The 17,172-nt window shown below is 41.5% G+C and overlaps 6 protein-coding genes across 6 annotated transcripts; 2 read left to right on the top strand and 4 right to left on the bottom strand.

The window, feature by feature from the left end:
* Positions 1–1,800: 1,800 nt before the first annotated feature.
* Positions 1,801–3,846, bottom strand: LOC124497563 (uncharacterized). Its single transcript, XM_047061230.2, has 5 exons — positions 3,646–3,846; positions 3,332–3,541; positions 3,135–3,265; positions 2,900–3,065; positions 1,801–2,844 (listed from the first exon to the last, which is right to left on the bottom strand). Exons 1-5 carry the CDS (start codon positions 3,724–3,726, stop codon positions 1,957–1,959), a joined length of 1,476 nt encoding a protein of 491 aa, XP_046917186.2. The 5' UTR covers positions 3,727–3,846; the 3' UTR covers positions 1,801–1,956.
* A 1,577-nt stretch (positions 3,847–5,423) lies between these two features.
* On the bottom strand, positions 5,424–10,138 carry LOC124497559 (uncharacterized). Its single transcript, XM_047061227.2, has 4 exons — positions 8,231–10,138; positions 8,022–8,161; positions 7,584–7,691; positions 5,424–7,530 (listed from the first exon to the last, which is right to left on the bottom strand). Exons 1-4 carry the CDS (start codon positions 8,340–8,342, stop codon positions 5,584–5,586), a joined length of 2,307 nt encoding a protein of 768 aa, XP_046917183.2. The 5' UTR covers positions 8,343–10,138; the 3' UTR covers positions 5,424–5,583.
* Positions 9,069–10,304, top strand: LOC124497564 (uncharacterized). The gene has a single exon (XM_047061232.2). It carries the CDS (start codon positions 9,069–9,071, stop codon positions 10,164–10,166), a length of 1,098 nt encoding a protein of 365 aa, XP_046917188.2. The 3' UTR covers positions 10,167–10,304.
* LOC124497569 (hypoxanthine-guanine phosphoribosyltransferase) lies at positions 10,173–11,993 on the bottom strand. Its single transcript, XM_047061237.2, has 5 exons — positions 11,341–11,993; positions 10,891–11,271; positions 10,677–10,824; positions 10,534–10,610; positions 10,173–10,468 (listed from the first exon to the last, which is right to left on the bottom strand). The coding sequence occupies exons 1-5, from the start codon at positions 11,389–11,391 to the stop codon at positions 10,412–10,414; spliced, it is 714 nt and encodes a 237-aa protein (XP_046917193.1). The 5' UTR covers positions 11,392–11,993; the 3' UTR covers positions 10,173–10,411.
* A 1,014-nt stretch (positions 11,994–13,007) lies between these two features.
* Positions 13,008–14,388, top strand: LOC124497565 (uncharacterized). The gene is made up of 2 exons (XM_047061233.2): positions 13,008–13,202; positions 13,280–14,388. Exon 2 carries the CDS (start codon positions 13,342–13,344, stop codon positions 14,320–14,322), a length of 981 nt encoding a protein of 326 aa, XP_046917189.2. The 5' UTR covers positions 13,008–13,202; positions 13,280–13,341; the 3' UTR covers positions 14,323–14,388.
* On the bottom strand, positions 14,356–16,953 carry LOC124497561 (uncharacterized). The gene is made up of 5 exons (XM_047061228.2): positions 16,465–16,953; positions 16,337–16,411; positions 15,272–16,249; positions 14,882–15,209; positions 14,356–14,822 (listed from the first exon to the last, which is right to left on the bottom strand). The coding sequence occupies exons 1-5, from the start codon at positions 16,558–16,560 to the stop codon at positions 14,725–14,727; spliced, it is 1,575 nt and encodes a 524-aa protein (XP_046917184.2). The 5' UTR covers positions 16,561–16,953; the 3' UTR covers positions 14,356–14,724.
* Between the last annotated feature and the right edge of the window lie 219 nt (positions 16,954–17,172).

The following is a 17,172-nucleotide window of genomic DNA, read 5'->3' on the forward strand; positions in this document are numbered from 1 at the left end:
TAGTAGACTAGTAGACTAGTAGATCAAACACTTGTATGTATAATTAATACTAAACAACAATACATTGCAATTATTGCAATTGATTAATTAGCCAATAAAATAACCGAAATAATAACACTTACCAACTACCAAACAAAATAACATGATGATATGTTATGAGATGAGAACAAAACAAAAATGAAACAATTTCATTGTCGCAGGCATCACAGGCAATAATATCATAACAACATAACAAAACGAATTCTGCAAAAAACAACGCATTTTTATAAAGACAAAAAACACGTGCTTTTCGTTTGATCAAACCATGAGTCATAATTTACTCACATTCAATGTACGTACATCCTTTTCTCATTGAGAAACAACTCAGAAGAGGTTAATTCATAAAATACGCATCACTTTTACCACTAATGCCATCTGTCGATCTTTCATAAAGTTTCCGAAAATTGCTTTGTTTACATCCATGTGCTCAATTTTTGACATGTTGAATCATATTGAATCAAGTATTAGATATTTGTACCATCTTTTTAAAAAAACAAAACCAGGTAAGAAAACAAACCAAACTTTTATTTTTTTAATTAAATGTCCATTCATTAACCACAGTGTTACCAAGAATCATACCGTCACCAAGCTTCTGGCATCAACAAAGCATCCTATCCAAATTGGATCTTATAAACGGAATGCAATCATCAAGCAATCATGTAGATATCGGATTCAAAAGAATGGAAAAACTCATCGACACTATATTTGACCAGTTGTCAGAAGAACTCACATCGTTGCGTCATGAATTTCAACATCTTCAACGACAATGGTTAGGCTGTCATAAGGAGCCACTGCTGACTACATCTTTTGATGAATATCATTCAGCAACTGAAGAAATTGTGATGGAACATGAAAAATCAACACCAACACGACGTTCCAAACGTCTAGAGCAGGGCTTCTTAAACTTTTTTCATTCGCGACCCCATTTCATGATTGCTCTACACCAGTGATTCCTAACCTTTTTTTCTTCGCGAACCCCTTTCAAAAATTCGAGTACATACAAAGTTACCCTTTTGCATATCCCACGAACCCCCAGGGGTTCGCGAACCACCGGTTGGGAATCACTGCTCTACACAAATACACGTCAAAAATTTTGCTACGCGACCCCATTCGGGGTCGCGACCCATAGTTTAAGAATCCCTGGTCTAGAGAATACTGCTATCCATGATGAACCTGAACCGCAAGATCGCCATTCATTCAAATGTGATCATTGCCATTATTCGTGTGCAAGAAAGAGTCATCTTGAAATACATGGCCTCATACACACTGGCGAACGACCCTTTAGATGTAAACAATGTCACTACGCAACACGGTGGAAAGGTGATATCGTTAAACACAAACGCAAACACCATCGTAGTAAGCCATATCAACGTCCTGGACAAAATGGCAAATGACCATGCATAATTGTCATGAATCACAATACTACTCCATACGTAGATGATTGTGTTGGAACTTTTATTTTTTCTATTAACATTGAATTATTCATTTTGCGTTGTCTTCAATTTCTAGATTAATTTTGATTGAATATCACTACTTTTTGTTGACCAACTTGTCACTCTTTTTCTTGATTGAATGATTGATGACACAATTGTTCATCATCATTTCATTGATTAAATTGATTAATTTATAATCCTTAATTCAGTTTTCAACTTTCAATCATATATGACCATGAGCAAGAGAGTTGACAGAAAAAAACCTTGCAATCAAGCAATGAATATTCCACTTTGATTGCAGAATGGAAACAATTGAAAGGCACATGTGTAAAACTTTTAAAATTCCATTCCGCATGCATGCATATGGTTTAATGATGGAGAATCAAGAACAAGTAATCAATAATCAAGTGCAAACATGCAAACAAATGAATTGAATATGTACAACAACAAGATATCAAGATTATCAAGAGAACTGAACCAATTGTTAGTAGTAGAGAATGGCGCGATTCTCGTCCATCAAGTCGGCTCCATTGTTGTTCAACGAAGTGAAACTCATCATGGGAGACACCTTTACCTGTTGAATGGTACTGGCCTGTGCATTCGGCACTTCTGAACCAGCAAAGTTGGACGCTGGAGCCACACGGAAACTGGCGATAGGTATTCCCAACGATCGAGTAGGATAGCCCGACGACGAACTGCCTCGTGATGGTGATGACCGGAATGTGCCTTGATTCGTGTTGGATGGCAAGAATGAATTTGAAGACGATCCAGTCGATTGATAAGAGCTGGCAGATCCGGTCGACGTATAGCCAGCGGACGGCGAACCAGATGGCTGGAAACTTTGCGACGAGCTTGGAGACTGGAATGTCGAACTTGAGAATGCATTGGGCGATGCTGACAACGAGCTCGATCCATCGAATCCAGACGACGAATGATGATCGGAAAAGTCGGTGTTTCCGAAATCATCTTGTGGTTGTTCGGTATAGGTTGGCGGCGAGAATGATGTATCAGGTGATGATGTATAACCACTCAACGATGGTCGCAGTGTCGGCTTGAGCGGTGGTGGTTGTCGATACAGTGATTGTGGTTTATTGGCAGGTGCTCTATTGGTTGCCTGATTCAGGTAAGACTGAGTTCGAGATCGTGTTCGCGATCGTACTGGTGCTGCTGATGGTTCATCATCATCATCCTCTTCATCTAGGTTTGGGTGGCTGGGTGGTTGCCGACGGGCTTGATGCGCTTTCTGCAATGCAGCTTGAGCTTGTGCTTGGAAGATCTGAGCCACAGGATCACCACCAGAGTAGTCAAATCCGTCAGGGTAGAATCGCTGATGATAGAGAACAGTGTTGTTGGGACCACGTTCGTCCAGTTCCTGGAACACAGATAGAAAATGAATTCATGTAGATTCAATCGAAACATCTATTTACCTTGTGAAGGTATTCATTGACAATGTGGTATTTGGACGATTGCTGACAAATGTCCTGAGTGTTGGGAACGCAGTTCAGATGAATCTGATGGAAAACGGTGTTTTCCGGACATTGCCAGCTGTGTTTGACGCCTTCGACACAATAGTGAAACACCTGACATCCGACACTAAGCGAGAAACAAATAACAAATTAGATTAGCACGAATATTCACATGGATCAATCAACACAAGCATACGTCTCATCGGCATAGTAGCCATTCTTGACGCCATCACAGCTAAACTTGGATTCGGCCAGCAACAAAGCCAGGCGATCGGGTTTCCGTTCCTCTTCTTCTTCTGCTAGTTTTTTCGCTTCTTCCTCTTCAGCCTGTAACAAATCATGACACAATTAAGTCTACGTCTTTGCAAGCGACAAAAATCATTAAATTCATACGTTCGATGCAGATGACGATGATGATGAGGGCGAGTATCGAGATCTAGGATCTGTTGTCCGTGAGTATCCTGATGACGTGAATCCATGATGACCACCGTTTGGATCGGCGACCGTGGCCGAATAGGTCTGGGCTTCAGCTTTCAACGTGTGGTCATTTGCGTTACGGTTATTATTAGTGTTGAACAGTTGGATAATCTCCTGGTACTTGGACTAGAGAAACAAAGTGTGGGAGCAATAAAGAAAGAAAGAAGGAAAAAAGGAAAAAACATACTCAATACAAACAAAGTATATCAATGACAATTTACACTTCCTACCTCGGGTGGTTGTTCATTGGCCAATACAATGGTGGCCACAGAACAGCAGATGAGTGTCCACAATAGTCGATTGTTGGCCATTTCCTTGTCGATCAACCGAATGAACTAAGACTATATTCAATACTACAAGACACTATCGATCAATTCGTCAATGAGATCGGCAATTGTTGACAGACAAATGGCGAATAAGGCCGTGTTTGATATCTGCTTCTCTATTTATCGACTATTCATCGTCCACCGTTTTTATGTTGTCAGAGAAACAGGTTCCAAATGTACACATTTGGAAATGGAAACTCATAGACTCTCTCTCTTGTCGTTGTTGTTGTGAGTGCCAATCACCATCAAATTCAAATCGCTCTCACTTTCGTGTGCAACGTGTCCTCTTCAATAATCGGGGTTGTAAGACATTTGACACATTGGCCATGTTTGGAATGAGTGGTGGTGGTGGTGGTGTACCACCGCTGGTTCCTGTTTTCCGATTCAATGATCGGTCGTCGCCTTCGTCGGCTAATGTTAGTCAAATGTTAACCCAGTTAACAATCATATTGTGGTTATTACCACCATTCAACCACCAGACTGACACGATGACACGGCGAACAAATTACTACTGACATACAAGACATATTAGCTGCCAACCACTCAACTTTATAAGCTTTCATGATTGCCACTCGAATGGTTGAGTTGCGATTTGACAAGTCAACTTGGATCAACAACTAGCAAGTTGAGTTGTCATGACTTTTTCCATTTCAATATTTCAATAATGACCAGATTGATGATTGATTCTGGTCATTTTATATGACTCACTCGATAGATGGTAGATGAATAGATGAATAGATAGACATGCATGCAAGGCTGACCATTCGAAATGATAATCGTTTTCATCACGCACAAACAGACACGATTCACACACACACACGCAGATGTGTCAGCTCATCAGATCAGATAATCAGATTGTTGTTGTTGTTGTTGTTGTTGTTGTGTGTCTTTGGCGTGAACCACTTAAATTTTTAGTGGATGGCTCCAAGCCATTTATTACGATTGGTGTGCATTTTTCACGAAGCAGATGGTCAGGAAACGATTCATCAAGCATATGCTAATCACCACTGATAAGTGGATGCTAATTTTGCTCACAACTATGCAATCAACATCTGATACGTGTTACGTGATAGATCGCTCCGTCGAACAATACAATCCGGAAGCTGCATTCTGGCAGGTGGTTATTCATCACCAATAAATGACCAATTGGAATTTCGCAGATGAACGTGACCAATAACAAGCAAGCACGAAACAAAAACAAAAACAATCGTCTATTTTGAGAACTGCTTTCTTTTTATTTTTTCCCCACACTAATCCATATCACACAATCGAATGATTGAATGATTGATTGAAGGTTTTTGTCCGAAACTGGCCAATCGGATAATTGGTATACAACAACTCAACAATTTCGTTGCACTGGATACTGGATCTCTGTTCAAAAACGAGCCAATCAATTCGACAACATGGTCTATCCATTTCCAATCTTGTTCCTGACTTTTATTGCCTGTGAAAAGTGATCGGTAATTGTCTCGGGATCACAGTCAAACTCTTCCGACAAGCGAGTCATGAGTCGAACAATCACACACGACGCGTATAACCACAAATCCAATATGGAATCACTTTCAAATCTATCTATATATCTTATATTATTATCAATTATTATCAATCATCAATCATCAAGTTTAATTCCACTAATAGGTTAGCAGTAAACAACTTATCACTGAGTAAAGTTGGCTGACTAATGGGTATTGAGATTAGTTGAAATTTTTATTTTCAAAACTTTTATATTATAACTCAAGCATAATCGATCGAATCAACCAAATCGATTGACAGACACAACAGGAATGTCACTTGATATGTACAAGGGAATTCTCAATAAATAGTCCACAGTTGGGCATTCATTCACTTGATTCGCCGTCTGTGGTTACTGCTGCTCGATTCGATCAATTTCGATTCCGATTCGTAGTCGCGATTCAATGTCGTACTGGCTTCCGTCATGTTGGGTGCGGTGAACCGACCGACCATCATTGATGCCGAAACAGTCGAGGTAAAACGATCATCTGGCGGTGACTTGCCACGATGTTCGTTTGTCTTTTTTGCGACAATACTCAACGTTGTGCCATTGACAATCGCCATATCTCGATTGCTCGGTCGATGACCTGATGATTCGTGATTCTTGTTTCTCTGCTGTTGTCGACTATCGGTCAAAGCCTGGTGATCATCAAACAGCTCATCGGGGACGTAGACGTTTGCGTTAGTCGATATAGTCGCATGATTCTTGCGATTTATCGTCTTGGGTCGTGACTGTGATGATGTCGTGATGTTTGCGGATCTCAGCGATTTGCCCGTCTTGAACAGCTGTTTTGTTGTTGGATATGTGGTGGGATGAGCTTGTTCTTTGCCGGTCACTTTCGTGTAGTATGACGAAGGCAAGTATGCCGCATTGCCATTTTCAAAGACGGGATGGTTCGATGATTCGGCAGCTTTAAGCAGTTGCTGTTGTATGAATGTGTACGATTCTGGCGTCCACCACGGCCCATACACAGACAGTGGCAAAAATGCATTGTTGTTGGCCAATGCTGCAGCCATCATCATTAACGAAGCGTCATTTGATTTGCTGGCCGGTGTTTTATCAGTCGATTCTGGCTTTTGTTTGGCCATCATCGATTTGGTCAGTTTATTTCGAAGAAGCGGTGGAATCAGGCTGGTGAGCAAACTGGAACGCAATGTCAATTTGGGTAACAGTTTCTTGTGGCCACTTCCGGCTGCTTTATTGTTGTTCTCGTCCTTTCCGCTAGCACCGGGCACTGAAGAACGCTTTTTCAGTCGATGTTGATTGAATCGCAGGACGTAGGCAGGCACTAGTTTGCCTCGATCTTTTAGCGGAATCACTATTGGTTTCAGCAGACTTGTGGCCATATTTTGACGGTAATCTTCACGAGTCAGGTTGATCGGTATCAACACCGGAATGGATAAGGTGGATAGTCCAGCCAGTTTGTTTTCGTCGTCGTTATCATCGTCGTTTTCAGTGGCCATTGATTTCTGCTCTTCGAATCGTTGCTGTAACCGAGTCGAAGGTTTGTTCCAAACCGGCACAATGTTGCTGTCTTGGCCAATCATTGGTGGTTTGTTGTTCAAGTTGTTTTCAGTGCGAAGCAGTGATGATTGCAAATGTCGCCAGAATCGAGGCACCATGCGAATAAAGTGAGATGGCAGTTGGACATTGTCTCGTAGAAATCGCTGTATCGAAACAGATAGACTTTGACGAGCATCGGTCGATGAATGATTGATGTGTTCATGATCCTCTTGTGGTGAAGACTGTATCGACGGTTGTCTGGTCATGTCTGATTCTGGCTGTGGCCACATGTATGGCTGAAAATCAGAAGACGACATGTCGAATTGATTGAACAATGAATGCACATCATCCTCATTCGTCATAATGTCAATGTTTTTGATGCCTGAATCGATGGACAATTTTGGAACCTCAGGTTTGGGAACAAACTTTTCAGTCAAATTGGCAAGTGGAGGCTTGACCAACGGTTTGCTATTGTTATTGTTTGTAAGGTTAGACTTGATAATTGGATTGATTCTGAATGGCAATTCAGTGGTCGTTGTAGTTGTCGTTGTTGTTGACGTTGAGATGTTGTTGGAAGCAGTTGTTGTTGTTATCGGGGATTCGACGTAATTGGTGGGTGGCACCAAAGTCGTGGAACTGAAAAGGCTGACTAAAGTGTCACCAGTATGATTACGACATTCACGCTGATGATCAACCATTCGTTCGCAAGCAATCGATTCCTGATTGAAATAACTATCGGCTGGGCAGGCAAATGTAAAGCGATTGCCGTCGGCCTGAATAAAAATTGAATAAATTTCATTCAATCAATCAAAGACATGACACCAACCTTGCAGTAATGGAACATGTCACAGTAGCGATCATCGCCATAGTATCCTTCGGTCTTGTTGAGACAATCGAACCCGACTTGACCATCGTCGTCGGAAGCATCCACCACCTGTTATCAACACAACAGATTTATTAATATAAAGACGACGTAAAATTAGAAAGAGAGAGAGAGAGAGAGCAATCATTCACGGATCGATGAACGAGTGTAGTGAGCCGCGAAATAGGTCACAGTGTGACGATCACTGTTTCATCACTACACAGTAGTACTTGATTAGCGAGCACTAAATTAGCTAATTAATCGATAGAAAGCAATCAAGCCGAACACGACCCCGTAACAAGATCACTGTTGTCATCACCATCATCAACCCATCAGCATAGAGATGTAGGCCATCACAGCTCAATATGGATCAAGATCAATCGATAGTCTGCTTCAACTTACTTTGTGCTGTTGGATCGAAATGTTTGATGCTGGCAATTGGTGGTGGTGGTTGCGGTGGTTTTCCACTGTGACCACCGATTCATCGGCCATCTGATCGATGGGATCGTATATCTCATAACAGTGGATCGAATTGAAGGAACCTGCAAAACAAAAAAACAATACAAAACAATCAATCAATCGACCAACTCCGGTAATATGGTAACAGTTACCTGCTTGCAACAGCAGCATGGCTACGATCGATATCGCCGTCCGAAGACAATTGAGACATTGAGAATCAGTGGCCATCATTACGAGTATGAGGAATTTAAAAACAATGATCATGATGAGATTAAAAAACACTGGACACAGGGCAAATCACAAAACACATCGTATGATTCGAATTTCTCCAATTCACCAAGTGATGACAGAATCGAGCCACTGATGGCCTATTTGGCTTGTCGCCGTCCAAATCGAGAATGACTGAATGAAACCAAATTGTCAACTGCAACCAAGTCTCTCACTCTTGGCAGCAGAATGAACAAGAAAAATCTCTCTGGTCGATGGTTGGCCAAGCGTGTCAAACAATAACTTGACGAATCGAATAATAATACCGTACGACGACGAATGACGAACCATGAAATTGGCCACCACAGCTCCACTTGATGATTGCACACATTCTCTCATCATCTGGAGCAAGAAAGTGTTGTTTATCCAAGCCAATTGTTTCCACACTCCAGAAGATATGGATCCATTACGGTTGTTTGTTTGCTGCTGCTGCTGTGATCTGTTTTTGGAAACGATCCAATTATAGCGTCCGACCGGCCAATCTGCCAATGGGTCACTTTTGCTGATCATCATCATGGCACTAATGTCATTGCACTAGTCAACACCAAAAAAAAAACAAAAAAAAAATCCCATCATCATCAATCATTGTGCAAATTGTTTTTGCACTGGTTAATCGTTGGCCACTTTGATGAAAAAATGAATTCACCCCCTCGTGCTATATCCACAGTGACAGTGTTTATGTTTGCATGATCAGCTGAGCAATTTAACAAAGCCAATCATAATATGCTGCTACAGTCGAGTTGTTGTTGGAACGCTGCTCGCTTATTTACCACCATTTTTAGCCGAAAGTTGACCAACCAGGTGATCAACATCGACGCTCACCATGTACGAGAACGACAAGTCCGTGTGTGCAAACGTTTCGGCAAAAACAGCTGGTTGTTGAGACCTTGGTTCCTGCGATACATTCCCCACGACGGTTATCCTGTCAACATTCGCTACGTGGACACAAGTCCCGACGACGACAACAGTCGACCCGTCATCGTGTTGTTGCATGGAACTCCGGGCAGCTACTATGACTACTTCCGTTTCATTGCCGATTTCGGTGATCGATACCGTTGCATAGCGCCAAACTTTCCCGACTTTACACACACGATTCGAACCGGTGGTTGTTTTTGGCATTCAGCCGAAGAGAAATCCGAATTCATTGCAGACTTGCTTGCCGATCTCAACATCAAAAGAGTCCATTGTTTGGTGGCCCATTCGTTGTCAGCGTATGCGGCTTCTTACCTGTGGCTATACTCGAACCAACAGCCATACTTTGATCTTGACTCGTTATGTCTCATCAGTCCGGTTGGACGTTTCAGTTTTCGGTGGCCACAACGTGTTCGAATGCGTCTACTAAGTCAAGCATGTCGATTGTTGTATTTGCGGAAAATGATGATGCCCAGTAGTAGTAGTACTACGTGGCTACTACAAGGTCATCATATTCCACGGACAAGCATACTGGGAAATAGACATTTGGCCATGTGGAAGGCGTTGACCGAAAATCTGTCCAATTACGACAGCTACCATTTGCGATTGAGAGTGTTGTCCGGAAACCTGCAAATACCGACCCTATTTATATATAGCTCGAATGACAAGCTTTATCCTGCCATAGTCTACCATAATCAGCTATATGAACTACAAGTGGAAGGCGATGAATTTGATAGATACGAACACTACGAAAATCGTTTGGTGCAAACAGCGGCCATCGACCGATCGGACAGTTGGATACGCGTGGTCGACTTTAGTGGTGGTGGACATTATCTCCACAACACACACACACATCTTATCCACTCGTACATTGACGAATTGCTCAATCGCGTGAACATTGCACATTGAACATTGTTTTATCATTTATCCGATTGATATTGATAAGCATTTTATTATCCAAACTAAATCATCATGTAACTATATTTAATTAAGTGTGTGTGTGTATGTATGTGTGTGTGTGCTAAATAAAGCATCAAATCAAATAAATGATGATGATTGACATGTGCTGCAATGATCAGTGGTGAATGTTGAATGGTCCCTTTGTCGGAAAATTGAATGATCATGATGATTAAACCGACAATTGATAGATTGACTCAGCGATTTGACGACGAATACTTTTGCTTGCCATACTCGTTCATGACGCAAAGATGCTGTTCACAGAAGAAAAAGAGATACAGTCAACCAATCAATCAATTATGCTAAGCAGGATAATTACATTCAAATCACGGAAGTACTCGTTATAGTCCATGTTGCAGCCGACAATGAATTTGTTCGGTATGCTGAATCCAGTATCTGTTGTTGTTGTTGTTGGAATTGAGAATTACCATTAGCCAATCAATTACTACTACTACTACTCACATTTCGGCATGTATCCGTTGCTCAGAGGCGTTCGTTTCACCAGCAAACTGGTCACACGAATTGTCCGTGGTTCGTACTGTTCAAGTAGATCCAACAATTTGACCATAGTACGGCCAGTGTCGATTATGTCCTCGACAATCAACACGTTCTGTGATCATCATTAAATTGTTCGGTTAGAATATAATTAATAATTCAATAAACAGTGTAAACTTACCCGACCACGAAGCGTTTCCAAACTCTCGATACCAATCACCTGAATCTGGTTAGTGGAGCTTGTGTTTTCGTAAGATTTGAGTCGTATGAATTCCACTTTGATCTGTTGTGCTTCATCCTGCAGTTCTGGATTGTCCAGCAATCGATATCGATGCAATTGTCGGATTTTTTCCAGCAGATTGTTGAAAAAGAGATATCCTCCTTTGAGAACGCACAACGCTGTAAATGGTTCATTGCCCAAATCGGCCGCTATATCACATGCTAACCGTTCAACTCGATCCTGAATGAATCCACCTGGAATTAAAACCGATTGCAAATACTTGGATAGATTGGGAGTGATTCGGAACGATTCCAACGGGTAACCTTCAAAATCATCAGGAATCTGTAAAAAACCATCAAATCAATACGTTAGCAAATCAGACATGGATAGTGCATACACAATACCACTCACCACGATGGGTGGACTACTTTTCGACTTTTGTATCGAATTGCCGTTCTGCATTGTCAATATTTCAGTGATTACACACACACAAGGTTAGCAATGAAATGACGTAAAGTGATCGCAATGGCAATGCTTTTATGGACGAATGATGGGTTGAAATGAATTGTAAATCGATCCACCACCATATATCAATAATCATGTCAAACCAGTAGTTGGTCATAAAACGCGATAAAATGCTGATCGTGGTTATAATGACTATGTGACTAATGTAACTGATTGATTGTTGTAGTGATACGATTATCATCATCATCATCACACACACACACACACACACATACAACCTGCTGTGGAATGCCGTTTGTTGTTAACCAAACAAAACACAGTGACCATGGACGGTCGACCATCACTTTCGTTCGTTGTGAAACACTGCCTTGTCATTTCAAACAACCAACATCAACCACTGAAATCACCTGAGGCTTTTCAAACAAAACATTTCATTCTCCATCAATAGAGGATTCATCATCTACAGATCTTTTAGACAAAGTACAACATTGGTCTGAAGCTTAAGCTTACAATTGAAATCCATGTATCGATACTATCGATTGTCAATATCATGTGGTTATGTGCACACCATAATCAACAAAACAAGTCCGGCCTGAAGAAAAATGTTTCGCCGATTGTCAATCAATCTCGTTCCAACAAGGTAATTGTTACTGCTTTATTATTGTGATACATTACTAAACTAAATTACTAGGACGGCACCACCATCGGTTAACCTGCACACGACCGGATCAATGCAATGGGTGCAAAAACAAACTCGATTGCGTGTAGTGGACAACTCAAAATTGGGTCGTGAAGCCATGACTGAGGGCAAACAAGTCAAATGCATCCACGTCTACAAAAAGAATGCCAAAGTTCATGACGGCCAATTGGGCGACAAGGTGCTGGTCACAATCAAAGGCCAGATGAAACGCGGTTATGTCGTCGGACTGGTGGCAGAACAACGACCAATGATTGCCAAGTTTGACACAAACAATGTCGTGCTGATCGAAAACAATGGCAATCCATCGGGCACACGAGTGGTTGTTCCGGTTCCCAACTATCTGCGAAGCAAAGGAGCCGAATTGGCCAAGATTGTGGCCATTTCTAGTCGTTTTGTGTGATGTTTTGAATGTATTCTTTTCTATTCTATGATGATGATGATCATAATAAATCAGTTGCATTTATTTATCCATTTATCCATTCATTAAATTAAAACATGTATAAAACACGTAGAAAATTAGTGTATACACTTGGTTGCTATTCTCATTGATTGATTTGTAGCGGATTTTCTCTCAACGAATCCTTTATTCAAAATTGGATACAGTAACACTATAGTCTATACATGTGTTAACGCACAACGCAAACCGATGAGTCACACACGTTGTTCTTGAAATGAAGAAAAGTCTGGAAAGAAGAGAAGAAAAGTCTAGAAAGACAGAGCATTGCATCATGTACACTTACCGTATTCGACGACATTTCATCCCATTTTTATGTCCAGAATTCCACCATAGTGATACAAGCTCGAACGTACTTTGTGAACGCTGCCGCTTTCATTGTGACAAAGACGTGATTATCGGGGTAGTACTCTGTGTTCATCATCACTTGTTTTAATAAATACGTATCACCAACGACACTGGCACTTTATTTCTGCCTGAGCTACTGACAAGTCCAAATTCGTCATTTTAAACAAAGTTTTATATATTGAATTGAATTGTGTAATTTGTTAATTTGGATACAATGTTTTTCTTCTAAATCACCTCGTTTATCTATTGCCGATAGTCCAGAATATCTGGGTGACAATTTGCAAAATCTAAACAATATTCCAAAATGTACTGATTGATTGACTTTGAAATTCGAATCGATTGATAATTTTACTAACCATTTTTTTATATTGACCAATACACAGGGAACTCACTACGCTTATTTCGTTGTTTATCTATCGCCATAAAATTGATATCAAGAATAACCATGAAACCTATGACTGGATTATCATCATGTTGGCCCATTTCGGCCACATTGTCCGTTGACCATAACCAAGTGTTTGGCTATTGTTCAGAACCACCATCATTTGATCTGGATTGCTGTCTCAGTAGTGATGATGGTGATCATAAACACACTGATAATGATGATGGCACCAATCTTGATTTTGACCTGATCAACTACACGGACAGTCAATTGGAACAGGTCATATTTGACCCAATTAACAACAATGAGGATCTTTGCCATGGATTCGGCAACCTTTCGTTCGTTGGCCTGTTGAAACAAGAAGATTTCGATTTCATCAACATCAAACCAAGCCAAGACCTCTGCTCACCAGATATCGGTCCATATTCGCCCAGCATATTTGCCACCACAACACTTGATAAGGACGAATGTCCACAATCTCCATTGATCACAAGCCAATGGCCAGAAGATGACGAATGTCATGGACAATTGGATTCGGAACCATTTCCACATTCATTGGATGTGGCCAACTATGAAGAAGTTTGCACAGATTCTCCTTTCTACTCGTCATTCACCGACATGGCAGCAGTTGAATCAGAACAGTTATTGCAGCAGCAGCAGCAACAACAGGATCATCATCATGATGATGGGGACGACCAAAGCCTTGCATCGTTTGTGACCATTACGACCAATTCATCGCCAAACAAACGAAAATCGGTGGACAAAGATGAATCTAAAAGCCAAGTGCGAAAGAAACGTCGTGCTTGTCGTCGTGTATTGGACGACCGAATCAAACATCAAAACAAAGTGGCCGCTATGCGATACAGGCTAAAGAAACGGGAAGAGAAAACACTCATAGATGACCTGTTGGCCGTCGAACAGCAACGTAACAAGCAATTGTCGGACCAAGAGGAAGAGTTGAACGTCCAAATCAAAGTGCTAAAAGAGCTGCTGGCCAAATATCTATCGCCTAGATTGCTTGACAGTCAAATGCATCTAACCTAAACATTGATTATCTTCATTTCATTATCATTGATATTTTTGCAGTAATAAAGTAAATTTATAAATTTATTCTCCATGTTTTGTTTCTCTCTGTGTGTGTGTATGTCCGATGTCCAATGTGTGAAGAGCATCATCATGTAATGTGTATATGTCCCCACTGATCAATCAGTGATTCAATCTGATGAGTGATAATGTACAAGTCAATTGTTATAGGTGTGTTTATACGGTCTCGATGGATGTGAGTGTGTCTGCAAAAACAAAAAAAAAACATGGCCCAACTCTGGTCAGCAAAATTAAATCATCGATGAATGAATATTATGAATGATTGAATGAATAAATGAGAGATGAATTTGGATGACACATGATGACATAAGATGAGAGAATGCAAGTGAATCTGTTTACCGATCAAGCATCGGCCGCGGAAGCCAATGCTCCAATTTCATCGACATCTTGATCATCGTCTTCTTCTTCCTCTTCACTGAGGTCTTTCGTCTTCTTGTTGGCTACACACAGACAAAAATAAAGTGAGTCAAAGAAATCATATGGTCATTCATTCATTAACCTTTTTTGGCTGCTGCCCGTTTGGGCGGTCTTCCTGGAGGACGTTTGTTTGTGGCTTTGCGTTTGTTAACGGGACGACCATCATCATCTTCATCCTCTTCATCGTCAACAAAATCATCGTCCGCTTTACGATTCGAACGCGCTTTAGATTTCCGTTTAGACGTCGGGTGACGGTCGTCCAGATCCAAATCGTCCTCAATATCATCGTCAATATTGTCTTCTTCTTCGGATTCACTTCGTGCTGCTCGACGAGTCGATTTCCTCGTTGGAGTTTGTCGGCCGCGTTTCGATCCAGCTCGACTGGCTGACGATTTTTTTGGTGTCGATTTCTGCAGCAAAATCATCAATCACATCATTAGTTTGCTCACTGATGAGAGTGTGAAAGACTCACCTTTTTCTTTTTGCCCCAATCGCTGTCTGAATCGGAATCAACGTCCGATTCTACATATTTACTACGTGATCGACCACCACCACCACCACGACCTCGACCACCTGACTTTCGTTCCATTTCCCAGTCGCTGTCGGACCCACTGCTTGAAACAGCGGCAGCTCCACGTTTGCGACCTCGACTTGGTTTATAGTCTTCTTCACTCTCACTTTGTTGCCATAGTTCGTCATCACTGGCCACAAAATCATCCAACGACACGACATTTGACTTGGCCTGTTTCTGTGCTCGTCGAGGACGTCCGCGATAAGAACCGGCAGCCGTCGACGCTTTGGCATTCTTGGCCGATTTACGTTTCGACGAAACGACTTCTTCCTCCTCTTCTTCCTCATCGTCATCATCACCATTATCGTCGTCGCTTTCCATGTCTTCGTCGTCGTCGTCATCAGCATCAACATCATCATCATCATCGTCTTGTTCGTAGTCGCTTTCGTCTTTAGATTTGGACTGAGTGGCAGCAGTAGCAGTAGCAGCAGCAGCTGATTTACGACCTCGTTTCTTGGCTTGTTGTCCTCCTGACTGCGGCTTGTCCTTGTTGTTGTCTGTATCCTTGGTATTTTCGTCATCATCATCAGTGGCGCGTTTGCTAGCAGGAGCATCAGTCGCCTTTTTCTGTTGTTGTTGTTGTTGGGTTGTGGAATTCGAGCCATTCACATTATCGTTGGCGGTGGTCGTTGTCGTGCTTGGACTATCGTTGTTATTGGTGACCTTTTTGGCCGCATCGGCAGAATCATTTTGTTGTTGTGGATTATCGTTGGTGGTGGTGCTGGAGACCAAATCTTCGATGAATACCTGGTATTTGTATTGTTGTGCTTGAAAGCCAAACACGTCACCGTGATTCAGATTCAACGTGTTGTCTTTTTTGATCAATTTGGGAGTCGATTGTGGATCTTTGCCAAAATAGAATGTTGGATTCACATGCAGCTATCAAACAACAACAACAACAACAATAACAAAACAAAACAAAACACAAATCATTATACAATAAAAAATCAATTGAAACCCACTCACCGAAGTTAGAATCACTTCGCCACTGTTGCTCACTTCGATGGCTGCATGAGTCCTCGACACTTTTTTGTCGGCACACTGTCGATTCATCAAATTTAATGCTTGTCAAACAATGACTTGGTCATACTTACATCCAATAGTTGACCGCGTCCCAACGTAGTTGATCCAACGGGAAGATCCACCTCTTTGCAGGTGTCATTGCTTAGCGTTTTCAAATAGATTCGCATTGTGTTTGTATGACTTCTGCTGCTGGATTGGAATATCAATCGTCAATCCAAGATTAAAGTCGGGTTGATGACAAGCAAACAAGACACACACTTGTCAAGCCGGTTGGTACAATATTCCCGTGATGATAACGGACGGTCTTTCTTTTGGACAGGATATCGCGATATTGTCAAAAGTCAACTCAATTCTGTTGTCGTTATTATTGAATTTGACCACAATTCATCAACGACACACACACACACAGAGAGAAAAAGATTCTTGCTACTGCTGTTGTCTTTCTGTCTGCCTTTGTGTCTGTCCAGCAGCGAAAAATGAAACGAGTTGGCCATCAATGTGAGCAAGCCATAATGCTGTGTGTGTGTGTGTGTGTGATGTATGTGCTCACCGCTGCTGTTGTGGTTGTGGCCACCACCACCACCACCACTCTCACAGATACATTCGTTTTCGTTTTTGACCACTTGGGGCGGTATTGCTGCCGAAACATGTATCAAATCGGCAAATCACGACAATCATGGCTGCTCCTACTTTAGCGGCTGGATTGGCCACCACCAGATGGCGACCACTTTTCAAATTTGAAATTGGTCAACTATATACCGGCAAAACGATTCAATTTG

Source organism: Dermatophagoides farinae, chromosome 9, assembly GCF_024713945.1.
Source record: "Dermatophagoides farinae isolate YC_2012a chromosome 9, ASM2471394v1, whole genome shotgun sequence".
NCBI classification, from domain to species: Eukaryota; Metazoa; Arthropoda; class Arachnida; order Sarcoptiformes; family Pyroglyphidae; genus Dermatophagoides; species Dermatophagoides farinae.